At 38.5% G+C, this 16,209-nt stretch overlaps 1 protein-coding gene across 2 annotated transcripts in view; it reads left to right on the forward strand.

The window, feature by feature from the left end:
- The window catches only part of ctnna2 (catenin (cadherin-associated protein), alpha 2), a 351,715-nt gene that overhangs the window by 313,804 nt on the left and 21,702 nt on the right, over positions 1 to 16,209 (forward strand). For both annotated transcript variants that reach the window (XM_028596679.1, XM_028596688.1), the window contains exons 10-13: positions 419 to 511; positions 2,090 to 2,246; positions 2,942 to 3,142; positions 12,771 to 12,922. In XM_028596679.1, coding sequence (XP_028452480.1) covers positions 419 to 511; positions 2,090 to 2,246; positions 2,942 to 3,142; positions 12,771 to 12,922 — 603 coding nt within the window. The remainder of the gene's footprint in view (positions 1 to 418; positions 512 to 2,089; positions 2,247 to 2,941; positions 3,143 to 12,770; positions 12,923 to 16,209) is intronic.

The raw sequence follows: 16,209 nt of genomic DNA on the forward strand, positions 1-16,209 counted from the left end.
GAAAAAAAACATTCCATCTTAATGCATTTCTAATGTAAGTAATTGGGGACACATTGACAATCCTCCTGCATTATAAGGCTTTTGCTGGCAAAATTGCCTTGGACTAAACTTTAGAATGTATTTTTGGACAGAATGTTGGCTGTCAATTTTGTCCCCATCATTTATATTAGAAAAGCTTTGGGACGGGATCTCTACAGCCAATAAGGACAGAAGGAACAAGTGTATGAAACAAGCAAAAAGTGTTTCAATGTACATAGGAGTGTGTGAATGTTGTTTTAAGACAAACTCAAAAATATAAACCAATGCTTTTCAGTAGGGAGTCTGCCAGAGTGGGAACGGGAAAACTTTTTGGTGCTCATGATCTTCAGGTAATAAGCCCTCGGTTATAAGTGTAATTTTTTTTGCTTGCTTTATTCAGGTGGCCAACTTGGCTTGCTCTATCTCCAACAATGAAGAGGGTGTGAAGTTGGTTCGAATGGCTGCCACCCAAATTGACAGCCTATGTCCACAGGTGAGGACTTAAAAATCACTTTCACTCCATAAAAAAAGCACTCTTTACACCACTACGAGTCAAAATGTGTTGGTAATTATAAACTCTTATGAATTCATCTCAAAGGGCTATCTTTAGAGGTTTTTTAGAAAGTTGGAATAGATAGAAATTACAGAGAAAGAATTACGGTTGTCAGAATGGGAGAAAGAGCTATGAGTCATGTGTAGGTGGACCTTGTTGTACTGTTTCTCAGTATGCAAGCAAAGGACGAGGTTAAAATCAATCCATTGTTTCCAAGGTTAACGGTAGGCCTTATTCACACAGGACCCAACATAGTAATGGAAAAGGAAGACTGAATTTAAGGTTCAGGACCTAATCTGCAGGCCCCACCATGCATACCTGCTGAGACCCACTTACTTAGAAAACTTGGGGAGGAACCATCTCCTGATACCTCTTGGCAAAGCTCAACACAGACAGATAAAAAAAACAGACTTTGTGGCTGGGGAAGGAGGAACAAAGAGGGGGTGGAACAAAGAGAAATATTTCAATCTGTTCTGGGTAGAGTTAACCCAGGTCCCTTATCTTCACACATGCAAACAGACACACATACACACACACACACACACACACACACACACAAATACAAACACACAATTGCAGCGACTGCCATGTCCAGATCATAACATCTCTTTTCCTAAATCAGATTAGTTTTACTAAAGCTATATCTAAAAAACAGAAAGTGATAAGGAATAGGGAGAAAAAAGCATGCTAGTTCTGGTTAAAGTACACATGCCAACTGTTATGGTTATTTGATTAACACTGTCTGTCCTACAAGTCTGTTGATCCAAAGAGTTCCAGCAGGACCTTGCTAATCTTAAAAAAAATTAACACAAGGACTTAATTTACCTCTTTTATTTTCATCAATTTACTGTAAAATCCTGTGAAGCGTTGGTGTTTTTAGCCTAAAGCCAAATGTTCTATCTTAAGTAGATCAGACTCTTGAAGTCAAAATACTTTTTGGAAAAAAATAACTTTGCTCTCTTCAAGAAATGGTAAATCTTTTTAATACATCCATGGATTTTCTGGACAACACACATTTGTGATATTTTCTAACACAACGTATGGTACTGGCAATGTGTTTACATGATATGTTTGGTGATATTCTACATTTGTCTTATTTTAAACAAATTCCATGAAAAAAAAAGCAATTCAATCAATTCAAGCCATTGCCTGACATAGCCCCTCCCCTCAATATCTTCATAAAGATGAACATGGACAGTGCACCACCCTGCTCCCCAGCATATGCACTTTTCACAGAGCAGAGCCAAGATGTTTAATGAAATAATGTAGCTTATTTGTTTAATGAAACTATGTATTGATGACCTTTTTTTTTCCTATTAAAGATGTAAATCTTTAATAGGAAAAAAAAAAGGTCAAGAATGGGCCTTGAGCTTAGAACCACAGACAGGGTAGAAAATCAGACAGTTAATAGAGATGGACTAATGCATGATTATTAGATTTGTATACAATAAGGAAATTACAGTATGGGTTGTTCTTTACATACCTTGTGTTACAATGTTGGCCCTTCTTCCATGTCAGGTTATCAACGCTGCTCTCACTCTGGCTGCCCGCCCCCAAAGCAAGGTGGCCCAGGACAACATGGATGTTTTCAAGGATCAGTGGGAGAAGCAGGTGCGCATCCTGACCGAAGCTGTGGATGACATTACCTCTGTGGATGACTTCCTTTCTGTGTCAGGTATGAGGCAATACAGCACACATTCTTCAATGATTGGCAAATTGAAGAAAACAATGAAGATGTTCCTGATTTACACTCACTCACAGTCACAGTTTTATTTAGTTACTGGAAGCTTCAAACATCAAGTTGAAGGGGTTTCTCTGTGACAAAAAAAAAACAAAATCTCAATATAAATAATAACAAAAAAGAAACCATACATTTAATAACAATAACACAATAGAGCAAATCAGAGAAAACACGTCAGAAAGCAAAACAACCTAAAAACAAATGGTTGTTTCTGTTTAAACTGAAAAATAGAATAACATTTTTCTTTGCATTTTGTTCTATAAATTTTGCCCAACATCTCCCATTCGTTTGTCATTTTAGTATAACATTGTAATTGTTAATCTACAGTATAATGTTACTACTTAACGTTCATTAAGTTCATGACAGGCGCACTTTTGGTTCATTGGTACATTTATTGGCATGTTTTTAAGAAGAAGCAGGTTAGATAAAATGAATTGTAACTCTTCACAAATTCATCACATTCATGGTGAAACATATATTTCAATACATTCAACTCTCTTTGCATCAACACTGTACAATATTAATCATCAGCACAATAAGAAAACATGATGAATCCAAACATTATTTCTCCGAACAAGAAAAAGCTTTGGGTCCCTCCAATTCATCGTTCTTTTTTTGCCTCTCCCAAGAGAACCACATCCTTGAGGATGTCAACAAATGCGTAATTGCTCTGCAAGAGGGAGACGTGGACACTCTTGACCGAACTGCTGGAGCTATCCGGGGCCGAGCTGCTCGTGTGGTCCACATCATTAACGCTGAGATGGAAAACTACGAACCTGGGGTCTACACCGAGCGTGTCCTGGAGTCCATCAAGCTCCTGTCTGAGACTGGTTAGTGCACTGTACACAAAGCTGGTGTGGCAGAAGTCACAGTTGAATGTATTACAATGTATTGTAAAGATTAATACAGTATCCTTCACCCTTGTGCTGTGCTTGCATCCAACATTTTGCTACAACCCTTTTTGCAAGTTAAACTACTTTCATTCAACACACACACACAGAGACACACACACACACACACACACACACACACACACACACACACACACACACAAACACACGCTAGCACTTACATTAGCTTCCCAGTCTGGTCAGTGACTTATATACGCGCCTTAATTGCCTGGATGCCCAGCGTCCCACATTTTGGATCAGTGTCTTGGCTCCAACATAAACCTTGGACAGCACCTGTTCACTCGTCTGCCACTCTTGCCTCTCATCCATTTTCTCCTTCACTGTGCGGCTCATGCGTCACAGCACATTCCAGGAGACCTGAGTTTATCTCTGTGGCAGACCAGACACAGGGCCAACACACATCTTTGTCCCGCCACCAGTGCAGATTGTCTCTCCCCACATTTGACTGAATACTTTTCACAGTTTATGGGGGTGTGAGGACGCAGTGGGGAGTGAAATGTAAGTGTTATGTTGGCTTAGTATATGCTGGATCAGACCTCTGAATATATATATACAGTATATATGTAGCTGAGGAGTTTTACTTGTTTTCAAGTAGAAAGCATTGTAGGCCACAAGGGTGCAGGGTGTATGAAATAAAAGCAATGTATGCTTCATTATCCTGTCAGAATATTAAGTTGTAGGCGACATTAAAGGTTCCCCTTTTTTGTTACTGACCTCTTGTAGCGCTATGGAGCTGTTTTTCTATGATATCCCATTTTGTTTATCTCGTTCTCATGCAATACACATTCCTACCAATGGCATCACACTATTCTACTGAATTACAGTACAGGTAGCGGTAACATGCCAAAATATGCTGCAATGCACCAGCAAAGGCAGGGAAGAAGATCACTGACACTATTTAAGGTTGTAAATCTTCCACATTGATCACTGGTGTTTAATGTAGTAACATTTAAAAGCTGTGTAGATGGGAAAAGGTAAAAACCTGTCAATGTCGGAGTGCGAGGCTGTGGCTATATCCTGTAGGCAGTAAGCCTCAATAGAAAATATTTATTCTTTCATTTTGCCAGCACTGGTTATGTTGTCATAATGTTATAACACATTTTGTAACACACAGGTGGTTCAGAGCTTGAGAAGTCAGTGTTTCTTGTCATTATTGCAATCTTGTTTAAGGTATTATGTTAGGAAAGAAGAAAGGGCCCGGTGTCTTTATTTTCCTGAGAAAATTTGTGCTCAATGCAATAGCTCCTCAAATGTCTTAAAAGTATAATTTAAAAAAAAATGCACCATTATGAAAGATGGACAAACAAAAACACAGGATGAAAGGAAAGAAGTAATTTAGATATTTATCTGTCTACAAGAATCAAATCAGACCACAGTCCCTCTTTAACACCAGACTTTTTTCTACCTTCTTGCACATCCATCCCTCCCCCAGTTCCTATCTCTCCCATTAGAGCCCATTTAGCGAGGCGCTATATCTATTGTTTTGCTCGTTACTTTCATCTGCCAGGATAATTGAGGGACACAGCCCCCCCCTCGGGTGTTGCTGATAAGTTGCAAAAAGCATTAGGTGAATCACGTGAATAGTTTCTGTCACGTGTGAGCCCCTCTACTGGCGCTCAACTACACCGTAATGGACCACACACAATGCTACTTATATGGTACCTTAAGCCCATTCTGTTCTATTATTGCAAAATTTAGTTTAAATGGGGTAATTAATTGATGACGTTCGGTGGCAATATCTTGTGGACACTTAAGGTCAATTTCCTATGACCATAACCCTGTCACATACGAAGACTATATAATTGTGCTGCTGTTCTATTAATCCTCCATGGAGTATTGAGCTTGTTGCTATAGTCAGCAGGATCCCAGAAGCATTATGTCAGCGTTACTGAGAACGACAAATGGGGAATGGCATAATATTGATTGCCCAGTGATTCTTCTTTATCATGTATTTGCTTATTAAAGAGCTAACATTATAACGTAAAGTAAAGTTAAAATCAATCAAAATAATTGTGCTATGGACCGTTTTTTTGTGTGTGTCCTGAATAAAGAATATGATGATGATGAGGTACTAACTGAAAGTTTCATACAAAAGAGAAATGAGGAAAACAAAGTTTGTTAATTAGACCAGGGATACACAATATACCAGCCTAACAGAATGCAATCCTACACATAAGCAGAGGCAGAAAATAACATTAAGATTTTAGATTTCTACTTAGTACTTTTACTTGACTATATTTCAGACATTCTGAAGTTTTTTGTAACATGGCTGTTATAGCTTGTTTTACATAAAAAACTCCCTGTAGGATAATATAATTGATTGTTAAATGTGAAACACAGCCGACTGGTTTAATTCAACCATCTACACAATTAGATACTGTACTTTACTTCTTACAGTTTGGAATCTGTAAGAACTGCACTGTTGGCTAAATTAACACATTTAGTACAAAGAAACCTATGCCAAAATATTTTGGTCTCATCTCATATGAATACAATTTTACAGAGATAATAATAACGCACAGTGCCACTGATGCAAAAAAAAAAAAACTGAAACCAGGCACAGCCAATACTGCAATAGACTTGCAGTTTCAGTCCAATCTTTACTACGTTGTCGACAAGAAAAGTAATAGTTGCAACAGTTTAGACGGGCAGATCTAGACGTGCTGATGTGCGACATCTATAGGAAAGTAATAGCTTCAGCAAATTTACCCCTTGTGTTACGTGCACGAAATGAGTCTCACAGCTGCAGTATTTTCTTTTTCATAGTGGCTGTTTGAAGAACAGGAGTGGTAAGGTGCAGAGACCAACAAGAAAATGACCAATGTGGGTGGACTTCTGTCCCTGGTGCTGAATTTTTAAACTACAAACTCTAATGTCAGTGAAATAATTTACACATCTGTTTATTGGAGACTTCAGCAGTCACAGTATGACTTTTTTTTGCCTATATGTGGCAACAAATAAAATTTAGATGCTACTTCATTCTATGGAACTGCAGTAGGAGTCCTACAAATGCAAGTGCTATATTTTGATCCCAGTCCGTCACTGAGTAGGACTGTAGACTATACTTAAGCAGAAAACCTAGCATAAAATTGACAAGACGATAGATACAAGCATCTGATTTTAGGATGGCTAGTGTCCTGTCTGACTTCACCTAAAGATAAGGGTTAAGATGATGCAGTTTATACAGATGCAGCAAATAGGCAAGTCTCACTGGCTGCATAACCTTTGAAAGAACTCCTGTCTTAAACTTTAACAAGGCCTTGTGTCCTCCCGATTGCGGGTGCTAATTGAGATGTTAAGGCAGGGAACCGGCAGCTGTGTTAGACCAGTGTTTCATTGGCTCCATATTTCTCTTTGATGAAGAGCTTTTGTGTTTCCCCTTTCTGTTTCCCTCGAAGTTGTGGTAGTTGAGTTTTTTTAAGGGCTACCATGCATATCTGATCTAGACCATAAAGCACTTATTGATCCTTGTGAACTTTTGCCTCCCTCTCCCCTCAGTCCTCACAGACCTGATGTCTGTGGATTTGAACACAGTCAAGGAGAAATATATAGCTGGGGGAAAGATGATTAAGTGTTGCTGAACAAAGGAAAAGGATATAGGACCACACACTTTTTAGAGGGTACTGAGTCCAATTAACTAGACTCTACCAAAAAGTCAATAGCTGTCACCAAGGATTTCACTAAGCGATTTGAGCAGGGATTTTAGTGGAATCCATTGATGTGTTCCCCTTTTTTTTCTTTTATCAGTGGTGTGCATGTGTAACACATCTATCCTCTGCCTGAATGTGTGTGTGTGTGTGCGTGTGTGTGCGTGCGTGCGTGCTTGTGTGTGTGTGTGTGTGTGTGTCTTTTTGAGTTAGCTGTTTGTGTTTTTATTTGATTGCCCCTGTGTTTATGCCCGTGGCAACTCGGCCACTCACAACCACTTGCCTGTTTTTCCGACAGCTGCCACATCAACACAGGACGCTTATCACAACTACCTGCCCTTTGACCTTGTCTCAATTTGCCCATCCTTCTTTCTCATATTGAGTGTGGTCAGATTTACAGCTGGGCCAAATACAAGCAGCCAAGGCACACAACTCTTCGGTGTAAAGCTGAGCCATAGATTCCTGACAGACAGTCCACACATGGGTCTGTGATTGAAGCGTGTCCTTGAGAGGGGGAAAAATCAATAGCCTAATGGGAAAGTGGTTATGGCTTCTCTCTCTTTTTCCCCTCTCCCACCTTCTTCCCTGAGACACTTTTCTGCCTACTAACTCCCTGTGTTTAAACTAATCTTCTCAAAAAACGGGACAAATTTTAAAGTCGATCATTAATGTGGTGCCTAGAGAGGGTAGATTAAAAAACTGATATATGGCCTAAGTCAGTGTGCCATTTAGAGAAGCAGGATGGCGTTGCTCCTTGTTATTACATTGGGGCACAGTAAATGGGATTTAGCCAGGATTTTGCAGTGAGTAATAACACACATGCACACACTGCCACCCACATGGCATGCCTGTAAATCAATGGATCAAGTGCACTAAAAAGAAGTGCAGCAAAAATGAGGAAAAGAAGTAAAGACACTTCACACTGTCTACTTTGAAAATAATAGCTCTGAGGACCAGACTGTGGCTGGCCTGACTAAAAGCAGCTCATCATAAATATTGAGCATTTATTTTAAAATCTTTAATCAGAATACCTTTTCAGTGACATCAATTAATCAATTTGTACTTTAGTGAAATAATTGGGTGCATTCATTTGTATAATGATGGAAAAAGAGGTTTTAGCCATAATGGGAAGAAGATGGCAAACTTACAAGGAGAGGAGGTAAGGGCTCTTAATCGGTGAATAAATAGTGGTGTGAGTTACAGTAAGAAAGAGTGCTCATGATGCGATATTGCTATGAAAGGGGCAGTGCAGTATGATGACATAGGTGAAACTATTAACCAAAGTTAGAGGGTAGGAGAGCAGAGCTGTATGCAGACTAAGAGCAGGAGCAACAAAGTCTTAATCTCATAACCTTTAATGTTTTCTACGATTTCTACTTACTTACTTTACTCAAATACTCAAGTGTGATGTATTATTTACATCAGTGTTAAGTATTCATTCATTGTGTGGTGAGAGAATCTCTGAAGCTGCTATGCTTTCAGTGATTGGCACATTGAAATTAAAGACTACATACTTTACCAAATTTTACTCATGCATCAGACTTTATTGATCCTAGTGGGGGAGGGACATGTTACAGCAGCACAGAGACAGAATAAGAGGTCAGAATATGAGGTAAGCTTTATACCGTATATATAGGCTATTACAATACCTTGAACCATATAAGTGAATTGTGCAACTATTTGTGCAAAGGTAATTCAGTAGTTCACCTCTGCAGCCATGATGTACAGGTGGAGAGCCAGACGTTGTTAACATAAAGAACTCAGCTCAAACCTATCATTTAGAAAAAAAAAAATTGTGTAGAGCTTACATCAAATTTTTTTTCTCCAACTGTCTTCATCATTCTAAAACCAGAACATAACAAATGTTGAGGATCACTAATTTCACTCCTCCCACCTGAAGAGAGGCAAACATGGTCACTTTGTTTAGTTAGTTACATGTCATAGGTAGGAATTTGCACCCCGTTCCCCGATGATGTGTGTACCATTAGCATTCATTTGGAATTGTGTTTCTGGTCACCTGATGAATTTAACTCCTTTTACCGTAGCTCTGTTTTTATGTAAGTAGTAACATTGAACAGTGAAGATGCGGGCCATTCAACAGAAGCAATGGGCTGAAAGACACTATAAAGCTCTTGAGAGCTGAGGGGAACCGCAAAGACGGATGATATTTCTCTGTAGTTTCATCACTAAGAGCGACTGTTTTAAGTAGTCTTATTATCCTTTCTCAATGTAAAAATATTGCTTAAAGTATATAATATATAATGTACCGGTATATGCAGTATATGTAATATATGCACACAAGGAAATACAAATACAATAATATCAAATATATTATAGAAATGGAAAAATACACCATAGTAGAGAATATAGTATAACAAATATGCAAGAATACCGATAACAATATAGTAGTAATATTGTATATCACTTAATTATTTTAAATTATATAAATATATAATACTTTTAAAAATACAATGTCTTCATGGGTCCCTTTAATTCTGTATCATTTTATTAGAATTTAAGGTTATTTTAGTCTGAACAATGATTGGCTGCTCAACATGTCATTGTAACATAGGAGTTAAAACTGTATCCTCCATAGGGCTGGGACGATATGGATTTCTTCCTACCGCGGTTGAAAAGCAAGAAATTCCCGCGGTATACCGCAATCCCCTTACGAGAGTATCGTAAGTTAGAGTGAGAATGGCAGGGTGCCTTAAGTGAGTGACGTCAGTGCCCATGTGGTCACGCAAGGAGAGTGAGCGGTAATGGAGAGTCGCGTATGGGTTCCGTTGTGAGGAAAAGAGAGAGGAAAAAGAGTTAGCAAAGTTGGTTAGTGAACAATAAAACAACAAGCTAGAACTTCTCAAGACACAGTTTGTCAGTACTGCTGGTAAAGTGAATAGCGTTACCCCTGAAAACGCCCCGATTGGCTTAAACCTTACAACATATGTTGCAGCCATAGACTGTATAAAAAGATTGCAGCACAGTGTTTCCATTTCAGATCAATGTGAGAGTCTTTACTGAGTTTTGCTGTCATTTAGGGCCACAGTGGTTTCTCTCATCTCTGTTGATCCATTCCACAGTTCAGAAAGCTCTTTTGTCAGTAAAGGAAAATATAAACAAAATAGTTTGCCGACAATGCCGAGTGCAGCCCGTCTAGCAGCTGAGCAGACGGAGAGCAGTGAGGGCGACTCGGCAGTTCGCTAACTTGTTACTCTCTCTACCAATATAAGCCGCTCTGTTTTAGGCTACGAAACGTGCATGCAGGCTGAAATTCAACCGTGCCATTTTATCTGGATAAAGCTATCACAGGTACTCTCGCATATAGTCAACACCAATGGAATGTTATTATGTGTCATGGAACATTGTGCTCCCCAACTTGCAAAAGGTCGGGTTTCCTCCATCTTTTGATGATAAGTTTGATAAGTTTTTTTTTTTTTTTGATGTCATTAGAATCAATGAATCCATGTCATTAGACACAACATGCTCACATGTGCAGGCCAATGTTTTTTTGCGGTGATGACGGTGACGAGGCTCAGACCCGCCGTAGAAGTCATGTGACCGCGTTATTGCGGTAATGCGGTAACCGTTGCAGTCCTAATCCTCCAAACACAACACAAATCAAACTCTTTTGACACATCCATCTCTTGGTTTAAAGTTGCAGTTAATGATTTAGTCCATGTCTTGTTTGTATAATTGCTTTTGATATTACCTCTTAAAATATACAGTATTGCCTAAATTGAGCTGTTTTCGTACAAAATCGAGGTTAAGGCATTAACAATGCTGCCGTTTGTGGTGTTTGGAGCTCGTTAAACGCCTCACTGGGGCACGCCTTCTCTGCTGTGAGTTTTTAAGCATTCATTGTACTTCCATAACTTCTCACTTAAACTATGCTTAAGCCTAGGGGGTGAAAAGAATCCATTCCTACATGGTCACATTTAATTCCCTTCATCATTTTTCAACTGGAATGAGTGAAATTGCTCCTTACCATCAGCAACTTTGCTCATTAAGAGCTTGGAGAACATTTAAATATTTCTATTTAAATCGCCTTCCCAGCAATTCCCAAAAGCCTATTTTACGCTTCTGCGGTAAGTGGATTAAACTGAATTAAAAATGAAAACTAAAAGGGAGAGACTTTTTGTAGTGCCTTTTATGTTTGGTGAAATATAGCCTATGTTTTACATCAGACAAATAAGTATACTGCAGACACACCTTTAGTACAAGCTGACTAATTGATTTAGTTCCCTCTGCATGTAAAAGAGGAGGAAAGTGGGGAGAATGATAATAAAATCACACAGTTGGCTTTCTGGTGGAGGCTCACCAGCCAAGCTGCCATACTTTATATGTCTTTTCCCCAGTTTTTCCTATCTACCTTTGCTCATTTTTGTCTTCTCCTCTCAATTATTTTTAAATCAGTCGAAGTATGTATATACTCTTCAGAAATCCACTCTATATGTATACATATTCTGAGACATTTTTGTCTAACTTATCAAAAACTGACAATGAACCACGATGAACTGATTAGATTTTGTAGGTCAAAGGTTAAGGTCACTGTGTTTTTGGCCATAATTCAAAAATGTCTACATTAATTATGACAACATTTCACACAAATGTCTAAATAACTAACATATCTATACAATGATGAAGTGATTACATTGTAATTCAAAAGATCAAAGGTCAACTTCACTGTGAAATCATGTTGTTCTGCATAAAAACTTTTCTGGCCATTATTCAACGCCATAACTCTGGAACAGAAGGGGAGACTGTGACCATATTTCACATTTGGTTGGATACTGAATTGGTGACACTAATCTTTGGTGCCCACCTTCTTCTGTGATTTGTCTGTGCTGCCAGGTTGAAGATGTATGAGAAGCATCCATGTTTCACCAAAAAAATAACTTAATACCTTTTATTCAGTTTAATATCAATTCAAATTTCATTCATACAGTAGGTCTAGACCACACTCGAGGAAAAACTTACTTTTAACCGGCAGAAGACTCGGACAGAACCTGGCTCGTTGGGAGAGAGAGCGAGAGAAAGTCTTCACTACATTAAAGTACTGTCACAAGTAATGGTGGTGTTATAGGCATTTGTACTGTTTGAAAAAAGTTTTCTGACTGTCTGTCCAGGTAAACCATAGCTTTTGTTATGATAATTTGGGACAGCACAGTCCATAAAAAGACACATTATTAAACTCTGCATTCAATTATTGTGACTCAACAGGAGATTACGTAGAAAGGTAGCCTGCTATTCACATTCAGCACGATTCATTTGAATACACAAAGAGCATAAAGCTCTTCCATCGGGTCTGGCCAATTGATACTGGTAACAAAACCAACCATTTTTATGGTCAATAGGGACTTTTCTTTTGTTGCTTGTCTTTTGTTCGGCTTTCCCTTCATTGTGATTTGACAGGCTGAGCTTGCAAGTTAGCGTCCTTGTACTGTAACTCTAAAGCACGCACAGCCATCTCCTCATAGGTTACACATATGCACACACACAAGTACACACACGTCCATATGCCAAACGCCAGCGTACACACAAACAGATCTGTGACAGACAGGCCAATCTTCCTGCTGGGTAAGCCGGGGTAAAATAGCTAATTGGTGTGCAATGTGCGAACGGGATATTGTCGCATACACAGAGGTGTAGAGTGACATCTTGCCTTCTCCTGAAGTGCACAACTGAGAGACTACTGTAGAGACCCAGCTGCTGTAAAATTTGAGAAGAAAAGGTTGCAATCATGGCCTCCACTAGAGAAACACACAATAACAACTGTGCTTTCTTTTCTTTCTAATTGATAAGCTTGTACCCATTCTGAAAGATTAACACGTGATACACCTGAGTCTCATATCTTTCTTTTGTTCTCTCTATCTACCTCCCTTACCTATTTCTCTCTGCAGTCATGCCCCGTTTTGCTGAACAAGTGGAGGTTGCTATCGAGGCACTGAGTACGAACCCTCCTCAGGCTTTTGAGGAGAATGAGTTCATTGATGCATCACGCTTGGTCTACGACGGCGTCCGTGACATCCGGAAGGCTGTCCTCATGATAAGGGTTTGTCCAATATAAAATAATCACTAAAATACTCTGAAATGGTTTAAATGCTCAGCAAGAGTTAGACAGAAATGAATGTGTTTGGAAATGCTGACTAAGACCAAGTGTAGTAATTTATTTCCTCCATATATTAACCATTGGTAGTTGTGAATGTAGACCTCTAAATAAATTGTTTGTTTCCTATTGTCGCTGAATAGTCAGTCAATGTTTTAAGTATATTTGGTTTAAACGTATGATCACATTTTTATGCAATCTAAAATCACTTCAAGCCATATATTGTTGTCTTTTTTTACCCCCTTATTAATACTTTGAAAATGCAAAGGTAGAAACCAAAGCGTTTAATCATAAACCTTGAGAGAATAAAATCTCCTGAGTCACTAGATTCATACCCATGACTCATGAGACAAATTTGTCACACTCACAGACACCTTTCCAGTTTGTGCCTCTTCTGATTCTAGCTACACATCTGTGGTACATCATTGATAGATCAAACTGTGCCACCGACTGTCATCAATGGTGTTCCTTTACAAAAATATATCTGCCCTAAGGATGAAGAAAAACATAATTGAAATGTAAAATTTAATTGAATTCCCATATGAGATGTCACACCTTCCACATGGTCTGTTTTACAAAGCTGGCAGAACATTTTACAGCATGTCATTATAAAAATGCTGAATAACAACATGACACCAGCAGCTCTACTTTCTGATATACTCACTCTGATGTTACAGTATCTGCATTTTTCACCCGAACTGGCCCTTCTCTCTTCACCATGTAATTCTTTTATTCAACTTTATGCACGCTGGAAGTTTTCCCAGTGCAGCTCTGGAAAAAATCTAATTATGGAAAATAATTTGATGTTGGTAAATAATGTAAAACAGGCAGCTTTGAACTGCCCGGGACCAGCTGGCTTCATAATCCCATCCAAGTTCAATTACTTTCTGAGGAGACAACTTGCAAGATCCTTGCTTTCTCTGTTGTCTAACTCCATCATATAGATAGCAAATGTTGGTGCAACATGTAATAGTTTTTTGTGCACACATTTTTAAGCGTCTGTGTTATTTTTCTCTCACTTAAGCCGAGAATGGCTCCTTTTGAATTTGTACAGCACAGATCTTATGAGCAGTTGATGGATTAAGAAACCAATTCTCCACAGTGTTTAAAAATTGAGGCAGGTCTTGAGAAGAGTGTAATGTTATAATGAAAGTTAGTAAAAGCAGTTTGTCCTGGCTTTTATGTCCCCACATACACACACACACACCACACACACACACACACACACACACACACACACAGAGTAGTGCGACGGTGGATACAATGGACTGTATGAAATTGAACAGTGGTTGGAGACTGGTAACTATAATATAACCAATATGTTTACACTCTCTCCTATTCCCATAAACTGACCTACAGCCTGTCTCAAGGAGAAAGTTCAACTTTTACTGGAAGTTCAGAGATAGCTGCAATGCAAGGGGATGCATTGATGTGGGTATTTTGTTTATAGTTCCCAGTGAGATTATGAAATATGTTCCACAAAGGCTGGTTTTAATAACAGATCCGTGAATTGAAAGGCTTATCAGATGCCATAACACTGCACAGTGTTTTGTAATTCTATGAGACAGGTTTTTACAGCTCTAACAAGTTATCACAGTAATATTTGTATCATCTGTTGTGATGATCACAAGGTAAACAGGTCTCCACATAACAAAGTAATCTACTAGGTAACGATTTTGCGGTAATGTGTTTTTTTTGTGTCAGTACTTGCACTGCAACCCAGGGGCCCATTGAAATGAATGACCAGCTTTACAAAGCTGGTTAACAATTTGTTCTAGTACCCTGTTTTGTGATCCAGCTATAAATGCATTCACATGAAGAGGGGAAGGGTTGTCAAGTGTGTTTGAATTTGAGAAATTTTTATTTCCCATGGGGAAATTGGGTCAGTACAGTGGCAAACATATTTTGATTTGGTGGGATTAAATAGGAATACAGAAACATAACTAGCAAAGCCCAAACTATACAAAGTCAAACGATAGGCCACACTTGATCAACTACTGTTAGGAATACTAAGAAGGAAATTCATCACAATTACCGGTACTAGCCTCTGCCAGTATACCGTAAATTGAATTCATTAGGCAATAGGTCTACTGGTGCTTGGTAGGAGTCCTGCTTTATAGCCAGTGTGAGCACTAGTTTTGTGTAAAGCATGAATTATATCTCTGATACAATTAATCCTCATAGAGAGGCAACATTCTCACAGCCTTTAAATAGAATAATTCACAACTTCACAAGCATAACTGTGACAGCACTGTGAATGTAGGAATGATGACTTTACACAACATAACGTACATGTTTTGAATTCATATTCTGAGAGGTAAGCCATCCAGCATAAAGGTTACCATGGCGATGTAGCCCAGTTTAGAGTGAGCCAGCTTCATGCGATCAACAAGCCTGTGTTGAAGTTAGCTGGCTATCCCACTAATCTTAATTAGTAAGGCAGCAGGAAATTCATTATTTAGTCTTACACTTTGATCAGATGCAAAAAAATTTACATCAATTACATTCCAGTTGGGTTTTTTATGAGAGACCACAACTTGCTTTTTCCATTTATTTAGCGTGGTTGAGTAATGCTGTATATTTCCTTTATTACATGATGCTTGCGATTCTGCTTTTTTTCTTTTATATTAAAAGAAAGAGAAAACAGAGGACTATTATTACTTTAAAAGAATAACATTAAGCAATTATAATCGCCACACAGCAATGTTCAATCATAAATCTTCAACTGAAGATCATTGTGCGGAGACAAACTGTGCAAATATTTATGTTCACAGATAAAAGCAATACAGCAGACATTGTGTAACATTTAAGTTGCTTCCTGTTTAAAATATAGTCCTGCTATGAGTTTTCCAATTTTTGCTTTTGCAGTATAGTGGATCTGGAAGGCAATAACGACAGCCTTGACAGAGACCATCCACAAAATATTGTCTAATCCTTGAGTTGTAGCTTGATGAACCAATTTCAATATTTTCAAGGTTGTTAGTAATGAATCAAGCAATTTATTAGCCCATATATTGTGGCAACTGACATTAGCCAGGTGAACATAACAAAAAACTCTCTACGGAGTAAAAAACATTTTCAGTGCCCCCATTTAATTTACTAAAACGCTTTTTGCCATATTCTTATTCAAAGGCAATGTGTATGGAACTACAGTCACTGACCCAGGTCTTCTGCAAATGGGTGCATATACTGTAGTTATCTGTGAATTCACTATGCTGAGGTCAAACAGTGAC

This window comes from Perca flavescens, chromosome 2, assembly GCF_004354835.1.
Source record: "Perca flavescens isolate YP-PL-M2 chromosome 2, PFLA_1.0, whole genome shotgun sequence".
Lineage (NCBI taxonomy): Eukaryota > Metazoa > Chordata > Actinopteri > Perciformes > Percidae > Perca > Perca flavescens.